The sequence below is a fragment of the Tauraco erythrolophus genome, chromosome 18 (assembly GCF_009769465.1).
Source record: "Tauraco erythrolophus isolate bTauEry1 chromosome 18, bTauEry1.pri, whole genome shotgun sequence".
In the NCBI taxonomy this organism is placed as follows: Eukaryota; Metazoa; Chordata; class Aves; order Musophagiformes; family Musophagidae; genus Tauraco; species Tauraco erythrolophus.
The window spans coordinates 14,710,156-14,733,763 of NC_141482.1; the positions used below are offsets into that span (position 1 = coordinate 14,710,156).

Consider the following 23,608-nt stretch of genomic DNA (forward strand, 5'->3'; position numbering starts at 1 on the left):
TCACTCACCTATGTAAGAAAAATTCTATTCAATCCTATATCAAAGATGTACTGAAAAACCCCAGCAAAGGTTAAGTGACTGGTTTTAATGGAAAAATATGGATTTTGTCTTCTTTTACGAACGTTCATGCGGCATACCAAAAATTATCCAGGATTCGGAATGAAGTTTTTTTTACTTTGGTAAGGGCACTAACACATGGTGCTCTAAAATACTGACAGAAATAGTTGAAGCCATATTGCTTATCCCAGAAATCCGGCGCTGCTAGAGAGAAGGCCAAATGCTAGGCGTACTTCTCAGTGGTTGCAATGTCTTATGAAATATCAGATCGTCTCGCCCGGGGGGACACGACCTGATCCAGCAAAGGGCTGAGCACCCTTCGCTGATAAAATCGGCAGCCAGATTTCTCAAGCTGAAAGCAGCCTAAAGAGCGGAAAGAAAAAGAGAGGAAAAAAATTGTGTATGTCTTACGTGGCCGATACCTGCTCGAAACCAAAAGTAAGATTGAAACTTGAATAAGAGGAGGGTAAATTTTTCAGAATCTGAAAAATCTTTTCAGTGAGGGGGAAAAAAAGACTCTCAAATTTAAAGAGAGAGAAACTGAACTGTGGTCCAAATCCAGGCAGAGGCTGTACGTGGCGTTGTTATAGGCTCCAATATCTTTTCTGTTTGGTTTTTTTTTTGGTTAGCGGTAGCATCTTGCAGTTGTTGCCTCTCTCTAGCCCATAATCCTCTCTAGTCATGGGGTCATCTGTTGGGAAGGCAGGTTTCCTTTAAAATTACTATGTTGGTTTGTGTGTAAATAATGCCTCTGCACTTTTCCATCCATCCATCCATCCATCCATCCACCCATCCATCCATCCGTCCATCCATCCATCCATCCATCCATCCATTCTATGATTCTAGAGGCACTGAAAGACACACGGAAATTTAGACACAGGGAAATATAATTATTTGTGATTGAAACAAAATAGCAGCCCGTTTATGCATATACTCTTCCTGTTGAATTAACATTATCCTACTGAATTAAATTATTTTCATATGCTGTTGTACTTTCAGAGGTAGCCATATGTTTTTTCACATTCTGCTTCACATGCTACTTTTTTTAGTCATCAGAACTTAATGACATAAAAATTGTTATCTGAGTTGACACGGTTATTCCCTCTTGATGATAGTTTTAAGTAGAAGCATAATGTGACAGATGAGAGTGCTGAAGCTCCGTGTTTCACACAGACTTAAAAATAATAATGAAAAATATTATTCCTGCAAAACTTTGAAAACTATTCTATGGGGGAACAATTTTTATACTCTGTAATTTATTTGCTTTTCTTTCTTCCTTCATTTTTCTACACCTAGAAACATGTGTATGAAAACAGGAATTTAGTTGTTCAGGAATTCATTTATTCCTGCTGTGCAGTCACCACAGGAAATCACAACCCTCTCTTTCCATAGCAGCTTAAGACTAGGTAGCAGCATAAATCAAATAAACATTGGAAGATTAAACAGGTCTGAGATCCATACTGGATTTAGAGCTGGATTTAGCTGGAACAGCATGCAGACTTGTATTTGAGATCGGCAAAATCTTGTTGCTAATCAAATAATTTAGCTATTAAAATAGCTAATTTTGGCTCAAAAGGAGGAAAGTCATGTGAAGCCTGAGCTGTGCAAAGGCACGTTCAGCGCCATCAGGACATAGGTACAGAGGTGACAGCAGGCAGATGAAATATTTCTGGGGATTCCTATATTCTTTATGCAGAAAAGTCATTCCAGCACCATTGCTGTCACTGACTGGAGCTCTTGCAGAAATAGTTATTCCTGGAAAATTTCAACAGCAACTAAACCAGATGGGAGTGAAAGATTCCCTTCCACTTTGAGAGGCTCGCCTGAGCCCCGCTGGAAATGAGGATTTGTATCCAGGCACCCGTAACTGGGATCTGCACCACCAAACTTCCCAAGGCTTCACATGTGAGGTTTTGGGTTGTAACTGATTTCAAATATTTACTTAATATTAGATTAATCTCTATTGGGTTTAAGCATCACGTTAAGCCCCAAAGAATAACATGAGTCAAGTTAATGTTTTGGGTATCAAAGGCACAAAGAGTTTTCAATTTCAGAAAATTGCATCTTTCCTTTCCTGCTTTTTATTATTTGGATAATTTGCATGAAAATAGTGTCTCTTTGCTTGTAAGTTTTTACCCCCACTGCTTTATTATCCACTCAGAACAGTTGTTCTTCACATACGATGCCATTGTTATTTGCTATTGAAATAACTTTAATGTCACAAAAAAGATTAAGATTTCAAGTGAGGAGCGAGCAATGGGAAAACCCGATCACCTAAGCAACACAAGTCCTGTTTCATGCCTGTGTATCTAATAACACCTAACAAGGCAAAAAACCAAACACGTGTCACCGAGGGAATGATACATTCTCTTTCTTCCCAAACAAAACGGGTTTTTTTTGTGGGTTCTGCATTTTTCAAGCACTCGGGCACAGCTCCTTGTTAAGCACCGATGCCACGATGATACAAAACGCCCTCGTGGTGCCCAGGACGAGCGGTGTGAGGGGTTTTGCGGCGTTCAGGACTTTTCCCCATCACCATTTCCCACCTCGGCAGCCCCACTCCGGCCCCCCGGTGCCGCCTTCCCACCCCTCGGGCGGTCCCGGGTGCAGAACAGCCCTTCGGAGGCTTTTTGGGAACCGCGGCGTTGCGCTGCCCCGAGGACCAACCCCAAACAGCCGGCGGGGACCCCTCGGAGGCACCGGGCGGCGGCGCCGCGTCCCCCCGGCAGCGGCTCCGCGCTCAGCTCCCGCCCCCGGCGGTAACACCGCCCGCCCGAGCCCGCCCCGCGCTGCGGGAAAGCGGCCGCCGACGGCCGCGCCCGCCGCTCCCTCCTCCCGGCCGGCAGGAGCCGCTGCGGGCGGCGGCGCGGCGCGGCCATGGGCGAGGCGGAGGGCGGCTCGGCGGGCGCCGCGGAGAAGCCGCCGCCGCTGCCCGCGGCCGGGCCCGGGGCCGCCGCGGCGGTCGCTGCCGCCGTCGCAGCCGCCGCCGCGGCAGCGGCCGCCGCCCCGGAGCCCGGCGTGCCGGCGGAGGAGGCCGTGGTGGTGTGGAGCCCTGAAGTGGAGGTTTGCCTCTTCCACGCCATGCTGGGCCACAAGCCCGTAGGTGAGAGCAGGCCGCCGCCGAGCCGCGGCCTCGAGTAGCGGCGCTGGCCGAGGGGGAGAAGGAGGCGCTGGGGCCGGGGCGGCGGGGGCCGGGCGCGGCTCCCTCGGGGCCGTGCTGCCCCTGGCGGCCTCCCGGGCGCGCTCCCGCCGGCCGAGGGCGTGTTTATTTCAACCGTGTGGACTAAGTAAAACTGTTGGTCGTGTTAATTACGTGGAGTTCTTCCCTCAGGTGTGAATCGCCATTTCCACATGATTTGTATCCGAGATAAATTCAGCCAGAATATTGGACGGCAGATCTCATCCAAGGTGATCTGGGACCACCTGAGCACCATGTATGATATGCAAGCGCTTGTGAGTACGCGGCCACGTCCTTATTTCTTGTAGTTCAGGAGTTTTGATAATGCGGCCATGTCCTTATTTCTTACAGTTCAGGAGTTTTAAGAGGCCAAAATCACTGGACCTGTCGCACTTTCATGTTACTACAACCTGATCTAGTTGGAGATGTCCCTGTTCCTTGCAGGGGGGTTGGACTAGATGGCCTTTGAAGGCCCCTTCCAGCCCTAACCATTCTATGATTCTATGATTCTATGATTCTATGATTCTATGATTCTATGATACTAAGAGTTTCGTGTTGCTCCAGTGAGTTAATGGGGGTTTTTCCCTGTATAAAAGTGCATTAGATGGGAGACAATAAAACCTGCAGTGGTTTGGGATTTTTTTTTTTCCCTAAACGTTACTCCAGCAAACGTTTACGTAGGTACTTAAGTGTAAGAGAGGAGCATTGACACTTAAGTTAGTTTGTTTATATAAGAATTTGCCATGATTGGGTTCTAGAAATGATCTCAAATGATCATGAGTCGTGATCTCAAGTATCTTAACTTTAGTAATCAGTTTGACATCACGAGCCTCCCGACTCTCTGATGTCTGAAGTGTCCTGTTAAGAATTGTTTAGCTAATTGCATGTAAAATAGAATTTGAGATCGGTAAAAACTTTAATTTGGATTTAGAAGTGCAAAGTCATTCATAGAGGTCTTTCTTTTCTTTCTAAGCACGAATCTGAGATTCTTCCGTTCCCTAATATAGAGAAGAATTTTGCTCTTCCTGATGAAATGATTCAAGAAGTGAGAGAAGGTAAGATGGTGCTGGCAGTCTCTTGTTCTTGGTTGCTCTGATCTCATCTCAGAAGAGGTAGTATTACAGAACTCCTCAAAAAAAATAATATAACGTGCCAATCCAAAGCCATTCTTTCAGACCGGTGTATGAGGTGTATCAGAAAAGGAAGCGTTAAACAGATCCAGCTTTATCTCGTTAATATTTCAATCATTTGGCTGAAGGAAACTGTTGGAGAAAGGGTTGCTGCTTGTGGTGTTCGTGTTTTCACTATCAGCCTCTGTGACTGACTACTGTAGGAGACAGGCTAGTGGGAGAGAAGCACCTTTGATCAGATTCCACACGGTGTTTCTCATGTTCTTAAGTATAGTGGAGATGGGATGCTAATATAACAAACAGGTTCTGTTGGTGCCATTTAGATTCAGATTCTCCTGGGTATGTGCAAAAGATCTCTGTGCTTCACTGAGACTAGTTTGCAGAGTGAAAGGCAGAACATGGTTCTTCACAAGGTGATTAGTAGTTTATTGTGGGTTTTTTGCCCTTTGTTGAGACAGCTGTAATATTACATCAGACCATAATTTTTGTTAAAACAGATGATCTGCACACTTTCATCTGGTTCTTTTTGTAGCAAGGTCACTTTTTAAGTAGGGGCTATGGAGCTGATGACAGTAACATTTTCTGCATATAATTTGTGTATAATAATATTTATGTGATAAAATTTTCTGTACGGATGATGATATAAGGCAGTTAAATAGCAATTCAGCTAATGTTTACAAATGAACACCAAGAATATACTTACTGAATAGCTGCAGTTTCAGTAACTGGAGAAACTTGCTTTTTGGCCATGGATTTGTACCTTGTGCTGGTATAACTGCCTCATTTTTAGGCTATTACTATTTTTACTATGGTTCATATGTCTTATTTTTAAAAGCATTACTGTTACTTAATTATTGATTACAAATTTTTGGTGTGTTTGTTTTTTTTTTTCTGTAGTTGCCTTAAAATTGGTTGAAAACAAAACCGTTATTAAATGTTTGAAGGCATCAGTGTAGATTCATGGTAGTTTCATTGCACTGTGAAATCATCTCTGAGTTTTTCCCTTCTTGGGATTGAACTACCGAGTTCTTCCGGATCTCGCTCACTCGTGATAAGCCTGTCTGTATTGTCTAAGCTAGGAAAAATATGCACCAGTTTGACAGAAAGCTTACAGTAAGCCACGAGAGCTGGATTTTCGAAGTGCAGCTGTATGTGTGTTACCTGGTGCTGTTATCCGAGGTAGGACTCAGGAAGTTCAAGCATCTGCCAAAGGAGTTCCTGGTAGTTTTAAGCTACAGTGGAATGCTTCTCAATTACTAGGTACACTGAACTTTACACTAAAAATTCAATATAAAATCATCATATAGCTAAGACATGGAGATATGTTTTGCCTATTTGGCATTTCACTTTTTCTTCCTGCTAATTTCAGTGGAACTTTTTGACATGTGACATCGTGTTGTTCAGTGCTTTACGTTACCCTCGTAGTATGCCTGGACTGTTAGCTGTGTTTCTTCATCACAGTGCTGAGGAACTCTTCTAAATTGCTGCCGAATGTTGCACTGAATATTTGTTAACATTATGCACATATGCTGAGGCTACTAATCCAGAAGAAATACGTACAGTTCTTTAAAACCATCTAACCATTGCCTAACAATCTTTTCTGTAGGAAAAGTAATGATAGAAGAAGAAGTGAAAGAGGAAATAAAAGAAGAGATGGAAACGCATGCAGGTCCAGAAGAAGGTAAATTTGTAACTCTCTACTGTGTAATACGAGATTAAAAACCAACTGTAACTCTGAGAAATTAATGTTAAAATGTAAATCCCAAATATGGTATACCTTGTGATTTGTGTTCAAACTCAGCATATGCTTATGCCAAGAACTAGAGTTATTTAAGAACGCACAGAGTAAGCTTCAAGATACTTCAGAAGATTTCTCCTTTGCTCCTAATTCATATGTGCAAAGTTGTATAGCTTTGGAGTTTTTGGTTTTAATATGCACTTGAGAAAACCCTGTGAGTCTGAAGTAACCTGAGAATCTCTGAAAGAAAGTTCAGTCCAGTATTAGTGAACGTAAATACTCTGTGTTGGGATAGTCATGGGGAAAAATAAGGCCTGTAAATGGAAAAAAATTGTATGCTTAAACGGGGAGGTGGGCAGAGTGGTTTTTAAATTTTATTTTATTTGCCTTATCTTGCTTCTTTTAAATACAAGGCTTATTTTCCTAATGCTTTGCTGTAGAACAAAGTCAAACGTGAACAGTAGAGATTCTGCCATTTACTTTAACAGACCAAGCCAACTGGTAACTAGATTATTTTAATAATATTTATATCACAGTTGTGTTTTAAGATTGAGTGTAATAAAAGATCTAAAAATGTATTTTTAAAATGATGAAATTTCACATTTTGGGTGTTCCATTTTAAAATCTCTCTATAATGCTAAATGTAATGTCCATTGCTGATGATAAATTTCATAGATTGACCCTGTGTTCTGTAAGTGTTTCTCTTAAGTATTTAAGTGCTGTTTAATTCCAATTAATGGATTTCACTTTTAGCCTGTCAAAATACATGCCTGTCTTTAAAGCAAATAATAAAAGCAAGATGTGCCTTTCTTACAGAAGGTTTTTCCTTTAAAAGCGAAAGTAATACTTAAATGGCGGCTAAATATGTTCAGGATTGATTTGTTTGAAAAGTTTTATGTACTATAAAGAAATTTGCTATCACTTCTTGTTTGCCTATGTGTATGACTCTGATCTGGAATCATTACTTTGATCCTATTTCAGTTTTTGCACCCTCTGGAAGTTTAGGAAAAACCACTGAAAAGCCAAGCAGCAAAGAGAAAGAGAAAACTTCATCAGATTCTGGGTCCAAAGAAGGGTCTGATAAGAGGAAGCGCAACAGAGTCACTGAAAAGGTCTTAAACGCAAACAGTAATCCCTCCAGTCCAAGTGCTGCAAAACGACGCAGAACGTAAAGCAAGCTGTGAAAGAGAGAAGTAATAAAGTGTGGAGCAGTACAAACGAGTAGCAAGATAGTTGCTACGTAAACTTTTTGGGAAAGGAAAAGATATCTGAGCCAGGTATTTGAAGAATCTGCACATTGGCTTCGTACATGCAAGACTTTGTCTTTCCTGATGTGTTTTTCGGCCAGCACCGAGTAGCCGAGCGGTGGCTACCTGCTCAGGGCAGTGAGGGAGGGAGCTGGCAGCAGGAGGAGCTTGTGTGTACATTTAAGAGTGTGTAACAATTCCAGTGGTTCCATTTCAGACAAGTAACACACCCCGTGTCCGCCCAGTTCATGAAACAAGGGCTAAGTGAAACACGGAGCCTCAGCTCGTGAAAAGCATAGGCTATTTCTGTAAATTTTGGGTCGTTTTTTCTGCCTTTGCTTTGTTGCTGTCTTTAAATATTACAGACCCCCTGTGGGTGATGTTTTTTGGCCATTTTACTTACTGCAAACATAGCATTTGTATCAAATGTCTGAATGCGTTGGTTCAGTAAAACAAATCCTTTTAAATACAGGTAACTGCTGAGTTGAAGTATTCTTTCGCTCTGTTTGCTGGAGGAGCCTTTTTTCACCTTTAGTGACGTAATTTGTCAATCTTTCTGAGTTTATATACTGTCAGTGAAGTGAAAATGCCCCTAGAATAGTAATTAATAAGTATCCTAAATAAAATATCCCGTGATGTTACATGGTTTTGTAAGGAGCCAGTTGAGTCATGCATGAACCTGGAGATGTTGCTTCATCCATTTGTAATATAGTAGTAGGTTTTGTATATCATTATTTATTTTTTTAAAGCAGTTTTAGCAGATGTTAATGGAATTGGTATTCCAAAATGTTAATTTTGTTCTACAACTTCTTCAGAATCTTACTGACATTGTAATGTTTATCTTTTATATGCTAGAATATTAAGATTCGATGGAGTTAACTATTTTTGTGTTGTGAATCAACAAACACATGTTGAATGGTGAATGAAGTAGGCTGAAATGTTACTAAATTTGTTTCACCATATTAACTATCAGTTAATGCAAAGAAGAATTACTTCTTAATCTGTCAGTATTGCCTTCAAGGTGAGGAACTAGGAATCTACTAGTTTTGGCTGTTATTCTAGGTACGTAGCCAAGTTCTTGTCTGCCTTATTTGCTTCACTTGTTTTATACAAAGAATAAATTTGATTCATCCTTATTTTACTAAAAGGTAATTGTTGTGTAACTTGATTAAAATTTGGCCCAACTTATTTTGAAAGTTATTTAGGTATCTTATGCCTTTAGTGAAATTGGTCAAAAATGCCTACCTGTTTTTTGTTGTTTTTTTTTTTGTGGGGTCTTTTTTTTTACTAACTTTGCCTGGATCTTATGAACTACTACCCTGTTATCTGTAAGATGTTTGATAAGAAATCCTGGCCTGCTGAACTCAATAGACAGGTGGCTTCCAAACTGGAGGATATTCTCTCTTCTAACTACAGAGTTGTAAAGTACTGAGATGAGAAGATGAAGTTTTTGTTGCAGTCTTCTGGAAGCTCACCTGTTTGACCCTCTCCTGTGCACTGGTGAGCTCTGGGAGGTCAGGGCTCTGCGGGACAGCTGCTACCACCGCTTTTACAGCGTGGTGCAGGCTCGGTGTTTCAGGGTCTGAAATAGCAGGGCATAAACAAGTTCTGAACTGGGAGCTGCGAAATGCCATGAACTTAGTTTTGTCCTCCAGTAAGCCTTGCAAAATGTCCTCCAGTGAGATACCTGCCAGCTGGAGAGCTCTGGAGATCCAGTTTGGGGGAGAGATGCTACAGGTGTCTCAGAGGTTTCCTGGGTGGGTAAAACTCGAACTTTTCTAACCTTATGTGCAGAAGCTCCTGGTTTTAATTTTGATGCTTAAGAAAAACGCTCAGTTTATTTATTTATTTGGTATGATCAAGTTCCTAGAAGTTGTAATCCTGTCACTTACAGATCGATCATCAAAGTGCATGCTGAAAGGTGAATGCCTCTTAAGTTTTGCTCTTTTCTTAAGAATTCAAGTGCAGGTTACTTTGTTGTGGTCTGTAGATCTCTGCCATAAAGTGCAGATTTTGTAAGTTTCAAGTCTCACAGCCTTGTGGGTAAATCCGTCTCCTCCAAAGTATTATGGTCTGTATTTTTTTGCTCTACCGATGAAATGTTTTTTGTAGCTCCAAGTAGAAACGCATCAACATTAATGTGTACTGGCACATTTCCCACTGAAACTGACACCACTGTACTGACACCATCCTTGAGCAGGGAAAGTCCTTTTGGGATTTTATGGTCAATCCAGCAATAGGGATCTTTTAGGACTTTGTTGGTTGTGAAGTTAGGCGTTTTTAAAACGTTAAATGCTTTAGATGACCCGAGTGCTGCAGCTCTCCTTCCTCCCCTCCCTTTCAGCGAGTCCTGGCTTCTTGGGAAGATTGTTCTTTTATTCATTTTCCAGAGCAATGCTACCTACTGGAAGGGGGGCTCATGCGAAGGGGTATGTCTTGTTGAGGCGTGAAGAAGTTAAACACAGACGCCGCCTGAGCTCTTCCCTGCAGCGGAACGCTCCCGCTTTCCCGGTGTCCCGTTTCCAGCCGCGGTGGGTTTGTACAGCCTGGAGAGAAGCGCGGCGGTTCAGAGCCTGTGCAGGGCGGACGGAGAGGAGCAGAGTTACGCTCCTGCTCCTTTCCCTTTTCCCGCCCTCGGGCGGACAGGCCGGGGGAAGGATCCCGGGAGGCGCGGCGGGGCCGGGCTGCGTGAGCGCAGGGGCAGCGGGCGGGCGCAGGGACCGCGCGGCGAGCCGGGCGGCAGCCAATGGCGGGCCGCGCCGCAGGAAGGGGGCGGGGCGTGTCGGCGCTTCCGACCCCCCCCCCCCCCGACCCCCCCACGTGCTCGGGCTTTGTGCCGGGCGGGGCCGCCCCTTTCGCTTTCCCTTTCCCTTTCCCGCTCTCCCGCCGCGCTCCCATGGCGGCCTGGCTCGGCGGCTGGGCGGAGGAGGACGAGGCGGAGGACGAGGCGTGCTTCTGGAGGTACGACTCCACCTGGGAGGAGGAGGACGAGGAGGAGGAGGAGGATGGCGGCGGCGATGAAGAGGAGCCGCAGGGAGCGGAGGCGGCAGCCGGGGAGGAGCCGGAGGACGCGGGGAAACAGCCGCCGTCGCGCTGGACGCGGGGCTTGCGGCAGGCCCAGGTGGGTGCCGGGGGCTGCGGAGGTCCGGCGAGGCGGGACGGGGCGGGGGGGCCCTTCCCTGCCCGCCCCCGGCTCCTCGGGCTCCGCCGCGCCGCTCGCCGCGTTCGCTAAGGCGGCCGGTTCCGCACCGAATAGATCGGTACCGCGGGAGTTCCCGTACCCTCGGGATTAGCTGGGATATTTGGTGGTCTTCCCAGGCCACCGGCTTTGGATGCTGTCAGGGTGCTCGGGCGCTTTCTCTCTAGCAGCCCAATTTACTATCAGGAACTGGAGCAGCTTAAAATACTTCCAGGAAGTCAAAGGTTGGGGTTTTTTGTTTGTTAGTTTGGTTTTTGTGTTTTTTTTTTATGTGTGCTTTTATTTTTTTGTCCTGGCAGCAATCACTAGCATCTAATTTTGTTCTCACCTCGCTGAAGCAAATCTGCAAAGAGAGGAGTCAGCCTGAGACCCGTTCAGGAACGAGCCCTGCGGGTGACAAAGGCAGAGGTGTGCTGTGACTTCGTGACCCTATAAATTCTATTAGACTGCCATCAAATGGGGTTTAATTTTTTTTTTTTTTTTTTTCCCCCGCTGTTCCCTGTGCTCTGGATACTTTATGCCATAAATACAAGTTTTGTCTTCTGGACAGCACCTGCCTGTTCACCGTGTTGTGATGGCCACTGGATCTGACATTATTACGTCGATGTTTTTCAGCAGCTCTTTCCTTTTAAGTTTTTTGTTGAAATCCTCGTCTTTGTACAGTGGCCTTTCACAGGGCTCTTTCATGTCATCGATAAAAAGCCATTACGTAACATCTGCTAACTTTTAAAAATGAGCTGTAATTTTTTATTTCTTTTAGACCTGTTTTTTTTTTTTTTTCCTAGGGAGTGTATTTAGAGCAACTCTGAAAACAAAAAAAATACCCACTGATGTTCTAAAAACTACAGGTGTGTGTGCAGTTATAATGAGCTGAGGGTAGTGCTGCAAAATGTCAACACTTGTGTCTGGTGCCTTGAAATAACGTTAATTTGAAATAAGAGGAACTTGTTTTGCCTTATCTGAGGTTCCTGTCTTTAGCAATATTTTTGGGTTTGACATTGAGCATCAGTAATTTCTTCTACAGCATAGCTTTGGCAAATGCAAAGCTATGTCTGTCAGTCAAAACGCACTACAGTCCTTTAACTCCTCCCCTTTCTGGGAAAGGAAACTAATTCTTAACTTAGTTTTGTTTCAGTGACTCGTGTGTATTCTTAGAATATAAATAGGCAGATAAAGCTATCTAATTAATACACTTTTAAAGGAGTTTAATATTAAACTTTGAATTTTTTATAAGCATTAAGATATTAAAAATAACCTCCCTTTAAAAAAAAAAAGTAAATAAATTCTGTGCAACATAGTATTCCAAATACTCAGGTCGTCCCCAAAAAAATGGACACTTTGTACTTTGCAAACAGAAAGTTGAAATACAGCAGGTGGACATGCCCGTGCAGGTCTCGGCATCTTCATGGAGTTTACTGCAGGGACTGGAGTCTCTGCATATAGATCTGTGAGAAGTGGCAGGTATTTTGGGTGGAATAGCTGTAACACATCAAGGCAGAGATGTCCTTTGAAGTATTTTGCCTTGTTTGAGGGCGTGCTGTCAATTTTCTTTTGTACATGGCTAGAGTTCTGGTTTCGTTCACAAGTTTTAATGCCTCTAGAACGTTCAGATTATTCTTTTTGAATGTGTTTGTTCTTCAGATATTTTTTTTTTCTTAGAGCAACTTCTGGATTGTGACAACTGTAAAAGCAAGGACCATTTTTTCCCTCCAGTGAGTGGACTTTTCAAACTCGCCTTACAAGGGAGGATGCCGTCCCTGAGACTTACAGTCCCTGGAATATTGCTCTGCATCTTTAAAGAGGAGTTCTTCCTTCAGAGACAAATCTGTAGTCACCTCTGTCTGACAGGGCTTGAAAAATTTTTAAGGACAGGGGGCATAAATACAAAAAAGAAACAATAAATCATCTGCTATCCATTTATGCCTTTACAACCTGCAAAAGGCATGAATCAGTTTCCAAAACTGGTTCCTACTTCTGCTTATATTACACTAATTTTTATTCTTCTCCCTTCAGTCTAGATGTTATACTTTTTACCTGAAGCTGCTAATGTCTTTATCCAATACTGAGGTTAGAGTTTTTTTATTATTATTATTTTCACTACGCACTTTCAAAACCAACCTAAAATTCTACTTTTATCTTTGCACCTCACTTGTGTCTCTGCAAATACTCCACATTCCTGGTCTGAAATTCCTGCAGGTGTGTCTTTTCAGCTCTTTTGCATCTCGGTGCTTTTAGCTTGTAAGAGCAAGCATTGCAAATCTTGGGGTTTGGGCTCATTTTGAAACACTTACCTCTTCGGCTGCTGCAGCGCCTCGGGTTTGTGTTGTACTGCTCGGAGCTGTGGTTTAATAACGAGCACTATAGCTCTGCCTCTCCATCAGCAGAAGATTTCGTTCCCTCTTCTAGGATTCTGTCGTCTTTCTCGTTCCTGTGTCATGGTCCCAATCCGCACGTTCTTTAGTCCCTTTCTGTTGCAGCTGGTTTCCAGTTTCCAGCCAGGTATCGGTTGCTCTTACCCTCTGCTGGCTTTGTGCTCTGCTTTCCTCACGCTCTTTGCACAACGATGCACGTTCCGACTGATGCGTTGCAGGTTTGGAGGGAGAAACCTGCTTGGGTTGTGTTGTGAGAAGTAAGGGGCTTTGATTTATACGTGCAAGTTTGAGTCTTGCAGTTTAGTTTGTCTTTCCAGCCTGGAAAGAAAGGAAAGGTTATTTTTGTGTGTGGCTTAAACAGGAGTTTCTAGAGATCTGGGTACACCACCTGCTTGGAGAGGGTTGCTCTCTTTGTTTCCCCATCTTGTTCTCTTTAATGCTGTGCTCCAAAATGCTTTTCTCCTGGATTTAGCATCTTTCCAGACAAGCCTTCCAGCACTTGCACCATGGCATTGCACCTATCTACACGAACTCTTCAGCAAACCAGTTCTTTTTCAAAATTGGAGCCAGTCTACTGTTAGCCTGTCCCACCTGACTCTGTTAAAGGATGTTATTTTAGAACTTTAAGTGTAAAGCATATCTGGAAATTGATCCTTCTATACCCGGGAACAAAATGTTTGTTAATTCTGAATGTACCAGAATTTCATCCTTGGAGTTCGAAAGTTGAAAGCATCGATGACTTTTTAAGTGTTAAATCCCAGTCTCTGCTTACACCTTGAACAAAAGAATAATATTGATCTCTTCTGGCTGAACATATTTCTTAGCCTGGTGTTTGCAGCCACTTACTTTTTTTTCCAAATGTTGGCTGTGTAGCAAAGCTTTTTATAGTTGTGTTTCTGCAGTCTGGGTAGATTCTGGGGATGGACACCAACGCTTGGATTTCTAATCCTGAATGGGCCATGGGGCTGTGGGAAGTTCTGCCACTTATTTTGGTCTATGTGGACACGTATAAAATGAAAATATGTTACAATGTAGCCTACAATGTTACAATGTAGACAGGCATTATTTTAGGTCATCACAAGTCACTACATTTAAAAAACAACTTGAGCTTTATTTAATTCCTGTCACCAAAGTACAGGGGAATCGTAGTGTGTAAATGTATTTTTAAAAGTAATTTTAACAATTCTGCATTGATGACCTCCCTCTATGGATGAAAGTTTGATCTCCCGAACACTGTGCAAGCTTCATAAAGTTTAAGTGCTAACAATCAACAGGACAGCTGAATGGATGACACTGTTGTAACAAAGTGTTACAAAATCTAATCCAGTTCCTGCTTTAAGAATTATTGAACCCGTGATGTGGTTTTGCTTTTTATTTTTCGCCGTGCCAACGAGGTTTAGTAGTATCAAATGCAGTTAACAAAATCATAGAATCATAGAATGGTTAGGGCTGGAAGGGACCTTCAAAGGTCATCTAGTCCAACCCCCCTGCAAGGAACAGGGATATCTCCAACTAGATCAGGTTGCTCAGGGCCTCATGCAGCCGGGCCTTGAACGTCTCCAGGGATGGAGCATCCACCACCTCTCTGGGCAACCTGTTCCAGTGTTCTACAACTCTCATGGTAAAAAATAACTCGGGAGAGCATTTGCTGCTTCTTTCTTCTAAGTTTCTTAAAATGCTTATTTTGCAAGAGTGTGCACGTCTTACCCCTGTTTCACACAGATGCTGTGAGCTGGTGTTGGATGCTCCAACTGCGCGGTGCTTCGCGCCGGATGGCTCCTTTTATTCAGGAGCAGCCTTGTTCTTTTTGGTGGCTCTGCCTTGACAGAATGCTTTTAAGTGCTTGCATGGTTTGGGACAAGATGGTTCAGCATTCAGCAAGATGCAATCTGTCTGTGTTTCTTGTGCAGTGTAACAAAAATCTCTTAGCATTGAAGTAATCCACTGGAAAAAAAAAAGTAATAATTCAGTTTAAGTGTATTTTAAATGAAGTCATACTTGCAACTTTTATTTCCATGAAGTTCAGAGGAAGAAATTTAAGCTGTTGGTGGTGATTTCTTGTCTAAATGCTGCATTTGGAATGAATCTAGCACATCTGTGTAGCGAGGAGAACCTGACACCTAATTGTCAGGTGGATGTGGCACCACAGGTTTTTTCTCTATAGTGATTTGAATTAGGAACAAAATGAAGTGAATTCAGCTGTAACTAGGTAAATCTGTCACTTGGCAACTAATAGGGATTGTGTGAATCACTGCTGTGGGTATGCTCATTTCGTGTATCTTTTTTTATTTTATTAGTGAAGTTTGGTTTCAAAATGTTTCAACTGAATGCCTTTTATTTATAGGAGCAAAGATCAAATTCATCACCGTTGTCTCCGAGGGGTTTTCAGGTAGGCTTGACATAAAGTTTGGTTACTTGGAGAGATGAGCAATAATGATGATGATGATTGGAATGGAAGTCCGGTAAAATAAGTATCTAATGTAACTATGTAGCTCTAGTATTGTCCTCTATCTAGATCAGCAAGGCTGCTCTGGAGCATAAAGCAAATATGGAGAAAACTTTATTTCAAGAATGTCTACAGAGAATGAGAATTCTGAGTTTAAGGGATATATCTGCATCTTGAATCCTACAATTTTGAAGTCTGATGTCTGTCTTCACTAGGGTATAGTGACTCAGAGAGATGGACAGACAGGGCTTAGTTTGTTTTGTTTTAAAATCTTTTGAGTTAAGGAAGAAAATGACATTTTGCTATTTGAGATTTCCAGCTATTTCTGACCATTGTTAGGGAAATTTCAGTAGTTTCAATCTCTGTAGAAAAACCCAACTGGGATAAAAGATAAGCATAAAACTTCAAGACCTTGCTTAGGTAAGACTAGAATGAAAAAGAAATGTTTTGGTTAAAGGAGATGATGTGAACTTCTCTTAGTCCAAAATTGTCTCAGGAATGCAGAGAAACAACTGCAGTAGGAAACTGGCTGGTTTTGGAGGTGCTGGGAGTGCAGAGTGGAGGACACAGGAGAGTGATAGGCAGGGGAACACGTGAGAGATGCTGAATTCAGTCAGTGGGATTTTTTTTTTTTTTCAGAAGACAACTTTATTCTGGGTCTCTGATCTCTCTCCTTTCTCTAGTTCTTAGGCAGGCGCAACTGGAACGCAGCAAGAGACTTGCAGAGATACAGACATGGTTACCCGGTACGCACTAAATGATGATGCACAGACTCTTGTGACTCTTCCTCATTGCACCCTGTGTTTAGGAGCACTTTCTAGATTTGAGGGCACCTTTTGTCTGTTGGTTGGCAGGCTCAGAACCTTTAAAGGACTCATTAGTGAGGGGGAAGGGATGATGTGTGCGTGGGTGCTTCAGAAACAAGCTGTTACTTCCCAAAACATATTTCAAGGATTTAGCTCAAAATGTTTAGGAAACATGAGGGAAAGCAAGGAGAAGTGTTGAAGTGAATACTGCCTTTTAAAAGATTGTTGATTTCTTGTTCTCATCTCCAGGGTTTGATACAATCAGAAAATGAGGAGGAAGAGGAAATGTGGAACTTGAGCTTTTATAAAAATGAGATTTCTTTTGTACCTCATGGTGAGTACCTTGTGTGATGACTGTTTGATGCAACTCTGCTGCAGCTGGTTGAATTGGTGAAAGAGTAGCTTGATCCATGTGGGACAATTATTAAAACAAACAACCAAACCAAAACAAAACAAAAACCAAACAAAAAAAACTCCACAAACAAACCTCACCACCAAATCAACAAAAAAAAAGCTGCAAAAAACCACCAAGAACTTACGTTTTAAAATGTCCTTGTTTCTGCTGTGTGTTTCTTAGTTTTCTGTTTGGTGTTAGAAAACTAAGAATTTTTTTTTCTGGCTTACTGGGATGGTTGTCTAGTTAAAGAAGCTAATGCCTGTATGCAAACACCTGGCTCTGGATAATAAGCCACCTTGGGTAACTGGCCAGCTTTGATTTTTGTTTGATGTCGCTTCTTGCTTGACTTTGTCTTTTTTTCTTTTTTTTTTTTTTTTTCCCAGGTTTGCATATTGAAACTCTGCTTGAATCTTGGTGGGACAACTATGAAGTTCTGGAAGAAAACCATTCTTACATACAGTGGTAAACTGCCTGCATGAATGTTGTGCCTCTTTTAAGAGTCAGTCGTATCTGCGTTCCTGAATTCAGCTTCCCAAAAGACCCAGTATTACTTTTGGGTGAAACCTGTGTTCACTTTATTTCTATTGAGTTATATTTTTCTGAAAACAGTGTAGTGGAAGTTCTGAAGACACGGGTTTCCAGTGCAGCTGTGGTAATAGATCTCAGTCATGCTTGATCTTACAGATCATATTGCAGAACAAAGTATTAGGGCAACAAGAGAGATCCAAATAACCAAAGTTGTGTTATCGCTGGTGCAGACAATGCTTTTATGGAAGGGATTTATTTGTCATATAGTAAACTACTTCTCTGTCTGTGAGGATGTGAGCTCTCCACGAGACACTTGTGATATCACAATTGTTGATCTTTTTAGTTTTAACAAAATGGGTACGTGTTGTGGTTTAACCCAACTGGCAACTAAATGCCACACAGCTGCTCACTCACCCTTCCCCACCCCCGGGGAATGGGGAAGAGAATTAAAGGGGAAAAGAGAAGGAGGCCCCTGGGTTGAGATAAGAACAATTTAATAATAATATAAAGTTAAAAGTAATAATGATAAAGTATGAATATATACATACATGTAATGATAATATCTACAAACAAGTGATGCACAGTATAATTGCTCACGACCCGGTGACCAACACCTGTCCCATCCCTGTAAATGATTCCAAGAGAGATAAGTCTTCACACTGCAATCCCAGATGAGCGAGAGGCTCAAAAAGAGAACAAGATATAGCACTCTGAGAGTGAGCCCTTAGAACAGAGTTCTCGGAAAAGCCAAAGCCCTTCTTTCTGGTCAACCCTCAGCTATCTGCCAGGCATGACCTTGCATTATATGGAATACTCCATTGGCCAGTTTAGCCCTCACTCCTAACTCTAAATTCAAATCCTAAGGGGAGTTGTGGGCCCTTTGTCCCAGCTGTGCTTCCTCCCAACCTGTTGTGCTCCTGCACACTGGCAAAAAGATGGGAAACTGAGAAGCCCTTGAGGTCTCAGCACCAACTGTAAACATCAGGGTGCTACCAACATTCTTTTCATAATAAATCCAAGACTAAAACCAAAACATAGAGCTCTTACAGCTGCTAAAAGAGAAACTAACTCTCCCAGTCAAAACCAGGACAGTACCCTGGCTTGGATGTCATCTGGGCTGAAAATTTCTTTCCCTTCAGGCTGTTCCCTTTACGTGAGCATGGGATGAACTGGCGTGCCAAACCACTCACATCTCAAGAAATCCAGGTATTCAAAGCTTTTGTCTGTCTTTTTTTTTTTTTTTTTTTTTTTTGAGATCTAAAGAATGTTAAGATTTTCCCTAAATGTCTTATCTTTCAAGCCTAGGGGTTTTTTCACGTTGCTTCCTTGGGGCCCTAGTGTGAACAGAGCTCACTCAAGCACTGTCTTGTGCCTGCCAGTATCTGCCCCAGCAAATGAAATGCTTAGTGTTATAATCAAGCCTTGCTTATAATTCAGGTGCTGCTTAAACTGGTGCAGATAGTTAGGGAGTTGCACCTTGTACTCATTGGTCTGTCTTGTTTTCAGGCTTTTAAGAAGTCCAAGGAAGTTATGCAAAGGTTTGTACGTGCTTATCGGCTCATGCTGAGATTTTATGGAATCACTCTGATCAACGAGAAAACTGGAGAACTTGAGAGAGCAGAGAATTGGGCTGAACGATTTCAAAACTTGAACCGGTGAGTCTCTGTTTATGCTGCTGCTCGTTTACGACAGCCAGACACTTCTTTGAGAAGAAAAAATAAAAAAAAAGTCCAAGTCAAGAAAATCCTCAGCTCTTAAGGAAAGGAGGCTTTTGTTGATAAAAAATGTTAGCTGGCTAAAGGATTTGTAACTTGGCTCAGCTTCTGACTGTAGGTCATCACACTCTGCCACTTTAATAAGTGACAAGTATAATAAGTAAACCAGCTGAGACTGGTTTTCTTTGGTATCCGGTGCAGCTGTTAACAGCAGGTGCTCTTCATGTTGGTCTCCTAAATTATGAAATACTGACTTGGAGATGTTAATATTTCCTCTAGCAGAGCTTGTGTTTAAAACCATGTTTTAAGCAAGAATCACTGAAGCATTTTCACAAGTAGCCAAATTGCCTTTGTAGTAATCTGTTTAACTACAAAATAGGAGTGTTTCCATATGCTTCCCTGGTTGTCTATTGAATCCTTGGTTGAAAAGTGCTCTGCAAATTGATGTTAATGTTTTTATATTATTGCAGGCCTTATCACAGAGATAGTAATGACCCATCGTGTTCTAGTACCCCTAATGATACTAACAAAGGCTCTAAAAGGACTGGGCACAAAAGAAAAAACAGCTTAAAGACTGTCAAGTGGGAAAAAAAAAAAAAAGCTGTGTCTAGCTTAAGTCCCTAAGTCATGGATTTCTGGCAGCACCCTTACACACCTGTGTTCTTACATGGGCACTGTCAGGGACAGGATATTGGGCTGCATGGACTTGTGTATCTGACCCAATATTGTGGCTGTTATCTACCGGTGGGTGATGCAGAAAGCCAGAGCACTTCCCAGCAGTTGAGATGATTAATGCAAGCAGTCCAAGAAGGGCTTAGGAAGATACTGCTGAAGGCAGACAGCAGCAGTAGGTGCTTTAAAAGTAAGCCTGTCTATACTCTCATCTGCATTGTCAAATAGTCTTTAATAGACCACAGTCAATAAGGCACAAAAGGTTTTGTGGGTACCTTGGGAGTTTGTTGGGACTTCAAGCTTGTAAGACTCACTTAACTTTGCTTACCTGTTTATTTCAGGTTTAGCCACAACAATTTGCGGATTACGCGCATCCTGAAGTGCCTGGGGGAGATGGGATATGAACACTATCAAATGCACTTGGTAAAGTTTTTCCTAACAGAAACTCTTGTTAAGGAGACGTTACCAAATGTTAAGAGAAGTGCCTTGGATTACTTCCTGTTCACCATCAGAAGCAAACAGAAGAGAAGAGAACTAGTCTACTATGCTTGGCAACACTTCAAACCTCGAGGCAGCTTTGTATGGGGACCGCACGACAAACTCTTGAAGTACAAAGCGCGCTCTACCAAATCACAGTTGCCCCAAAAGACTGAAGATAAACAGGAAACTCCTGGTAAAAAATGTGATGATTCCGTGGAAAAGGATCAGAAACAGTCTCTAGAGGAAGAACAGAAAGCTGGAGATGCTGCAGACTTGCAGCCTAAAGCGAACGATGAAGATGTAAAAGAGAAGCTAAGCAAGTGTGTTTCGAAGGGAGGAGATGGTGAAGAGGAGAAAGAGGCTTCATTTACCCAGCAGGAGGAGAAGGATTTACACAGTGAGACTGAAGAAGTGCAGGATACGGCAGAAAATGATTGCACAAAGGAGAGCAAGAAGAGAAAACTGGATGCAAATACGGCAGATGCTAAAAAGAGTGGGCCATTGAAAAGCCCTACTGATATCGAAAACATTTCCCGCAATCTGGGAGAATGTGCAATTGATGCAGAAATCTCCTCCTCAGTTCCACCCTTAAAAGCAGAAGAGGACCAGGAAACACTGAAAGAAGATGATGCAAGCACCAAAGACTCAACAGTGCCGGAAACAGCCGATGCAGCTGTAAAACGGAGGAAAGTTGATAAAAAAACATCGAGAACGTTCAACTTGGCCATAAACCTGAACATGGGGCCCTCTGCCTCTAGTGCCAAGTTAAATCCATCTGTCGCAAACAGTGAGGCTGAAAAAGAAAATGATAGTGAGAAAAATGCAACTGTGAAAGCAACAAGTGAGAAGGGGGGTGGCGATGCAAATGGTGGGGCTGTGAGACCTCCAGCTGGTTCCTCACTCCCCAGCACTGGCTGGACTTCTGCAGTAAGTGACGACTCGGAGTCGAGTGGAGATCAAGCGACAGCAAGGAGCGATCAGCAGCGCTGCAGCAGCACGCTCCTGGGAGGCCACAGTGAGGCAGGTGGGGTAGAACAGCATGAAGAGGCAGAAGAAGCAAGTGAAAAAGGGCAAGCAGAAGTCACAGGCAAGAAAAAAGTTCCAGAGAGTCACGAGCAGAGCATGGCGTGCACTTGTCCTGAAGAAGACAGTGCTGAGGTTGCAACACACAAACCTGAAAGCTCTGAGCATGCAGCAGAACCTGATGAAGAACAAGTGGCAACAGAGTGAGAGCAGCACGGCGAGCACTCGAGCAAGTGGAGATGACGCTGTCCTAACTGCTAGGAGCCAGCTTTAGTGATGTGGATTGCAGAAGTGCATGGAGCAACAAACTAACTTTGGGCTGATCCAGACAGCCCCTGTCTGACTTTCACCCTTCCATGCTTTTTTAATCATCTGTAGTAACTTCACTGAGATCCAGCCCTTGGTTACCCTAAAGAGGAAAACTCTTGATTTAGTCATCTTCACGACAGGCTGTATCCTGTTCCTGTTTTTTATCTTGGAGTAATAGGGATTTTTGCACTTTGCTGTGGTTCTGGTATGTCTCTTCTTAAAGAGAAGAGGAAAAACTAACCCCTTTCCTTGTTTGAACTGGTCTAAGTATTTATGAAATACATTTTTTTTTTTTTAACATAAGACAGCATGACCTAATTTGCCAGGCCTTTCTATTGCCATGCAGCTTCTATTTGTTATTTTCAAAGGTTGTACCTTCCCAGGAGATTTATTCCTGGCAAAGATGCTGGGTGTCTGCTTCCTAGGGTGTAAACCATTATTTTTGTGGCATTTGCCTGAAAGAGATGAATATATACATTTCACATCACGTAAGAGTGTAGTTGCCTCTCCTCCTATAAAGCACGTAGGTTTGACTTCAGCTGGGATAAAACGCGTGTCGAAACGTGTCTGTGACCAGTGCGTACCTTTGTGTGCAGATACTGTTCTCTAAGCTGCAAAGTGGTGATTAATTTGTTCCATTTATCCCCCACACAAGTTACTCTCTAGTGCTTGTTGGAGTTGAGAATATGAATTGTCTACTGGTTTTTAAGAGAAAAACCTTCAGACTTGGTGTGAAGCCCTCTAGAGCTCTTCTTCCCCAGGTTTTTCCGCCGCTTTCAGACCCTTGATGGCCTCCCACAGATATTTATGTCCACTGCTGGTTCAAAGGCTGTCGTTCCTCAGTTGCCAAAATAGAATGAATGTTTATCATTGCATCATTTCAGACTCTGCTGTTGATCTGCAGTGGCCCATGGGGCTGTCTCCTCCGCAGGCCCATCGCATGAGTTAGACATGTCAAACTTAACCCTCTTCCTAGCTAGGGCAGGGTTGTTTTACCATTAATGATCAGCACGTCAGGCAGCGAGGGCATGTTAGAGTGCAGCATGTCTGGAAACCCCTGGGCTTCGTGGGGCAGTTAATTGAGACTTTAATTGGAGGGGTACGCTTGTCTGGTTCGTTTATTTACAGCCCTCAAGAATTTACTTTCAGACCTTGCCAGCTATTTGCCTGCTTTAATGTTCCCGACCTCCCCGTTAGCTCTTCTGCCTGACTTAGTGTTCCACCAACTCGGAGGGAGCATTAAACAATTCAGCACTTTGGCTTCTAGAGATGTACAACAGAGGACCTGTTTCGTGAGGCAGAGGAGACCGTTTCCAACAGCCAGAAGGTCTGGACTTGCTGTTTGCTCAGGTTGTTTGTTTTAGTTTTGGGGTATTTAGGTGCTGTTTGTTTTGTGTGGAAGATGGCTAGAGGCTTGCCCACCTTGCCAGAGAGCAGATGCAGTAGCCTGTGCAATGTCCATGTTTTCTCCTCATTCTGCTACAGCTCTTCAGAAACTTCATCTTTCCAGGAATTTGATCGGTGACTCGCTCTTCCCAGACTGTAGGTCCCGATCCAGCATGCCAGCATGCCACGTACCTGTGTGTGGGAATAAAAGTCTGCAAGCTTAACATCTTATGTTCATGGTCACACACGTGCTGGAGAAAGGCTTTAATGTTTTTAAAGTTTTTTTTTTTCTCATGAACAAATGGAGTTAAATAGCCAGTAAGAATACACTTAATGACAGAAATAAATACTTGAAGATTTTGAGTGAAAATTCTTTCATAAAAGATTCCTAACAAATTGTTAATCATGGATTTTGTACAGATTTATAGTAATTTTCTTATTTAATGAAGTCTTCATTGTGAATACGTGCTCAGTTGGGGCATAGATCATGTATCTTGTTAAAGGTGATGTGTGGTTTGGTTTTGTGTTTAATGGGATGTCACTGTGAGCCCCAGTCTGGAGCGCTCCAGCCAAACTTTTCCCTGTCATGATCAGGTTTAGTTTCAGCTGTAGGTGTTTGCAGTGAGTTTGCAGGATGTTTTCCAGCACTGAGGGCTCTATCCCAGTGTCTGTTGTACTATGTCACCTATTAAAGCATGACTTTAATGCATACCCGTTTCCACTGATACTTTTTTCATCTTCGAGGGCAGGGCATGACCATGTATCTGCCCTCCCCATAGCCACCTCGTTGCTTGGGCACCTCCACTGAGGGGTGCAGGGGGCTGTCTGGCATTCCCGGGCAGAGGTCTGGTGAGCTCACCAGGAGATAAACCTGCTGGTTGTTCCACGTGGAGGTGATGCTCAGTCTTTCTCCACCACTGTACGA

At 42.9% G+C, this 23,608-nt stretch overlaps 2 protein-coding genes across 4 annotated transcripts; both read left to right on the plus strand.

The window, feature by feature from the left end:
* The first annotated feature begins 2,934 nt into the window (after positions 1-2,934).
* Positions 2,935-8,486, plus strand: MRGBP (MRG domain binding protein). The gene is made up of 5 exons (XM_086622826.1): positions 2,935-3,160; positions 3,389-3,510; positions 4,209-4,290; positions 5,972-6,046; positions 7,085-8,486. The coding sequence occupies exons 1-5, from the start codon at positions 2,935-2,937 to the stop codon at positions 7,273-7,275; spliced, it is 696 nt and encodes a 231-aa protein (XP_086478952.1). The 3' UTR covers positions 7,276-8,486.
* A 1,744-nt stretch (positions 8,487-10,230) lies between these two features.
* Positions 10,231-23,392, plus strand: OGFR (opioid growth factor receptor). Of its 3 annotated transcripts, XM_086623000.1 has the most exons (9): positions 10,231-10,471; positions 12,563-12,616; positions 15,266-15,310; positions 16,051-16,113; positions 16,423-16,507; positions 16,954-17,032; positions 18,238-18,304; positions 18,605-18,753; positions 19,827-23,392. In XM_086623000.1, exons 1-9 carry the CDS (start codon positions 10,247-10,249, stop codon positions 21,193-21,195), a joined length of 2,136 nt encoding a protein of 711 aa, XP_086479126.1. In that variant the 5' UTR covers positions 10,231-10,246; the 3' UTR covers positions 21,196-23,392. The 3 variants fall into 3 exon arrangements, with proteins under 3 accessions (XP_086479126.1, XP_086479127.1, XP_086479128.1); XM_086623001.1 differs by lacking the exon at positions 12,563-12,616; XM_086623002.1 differs by lacking the exons at positions 12,563-12,616; positions 15,266-15,310.
* The last annotated feature ends 216 nt before the right edge of the window (positions 23,393-23,608 follow it).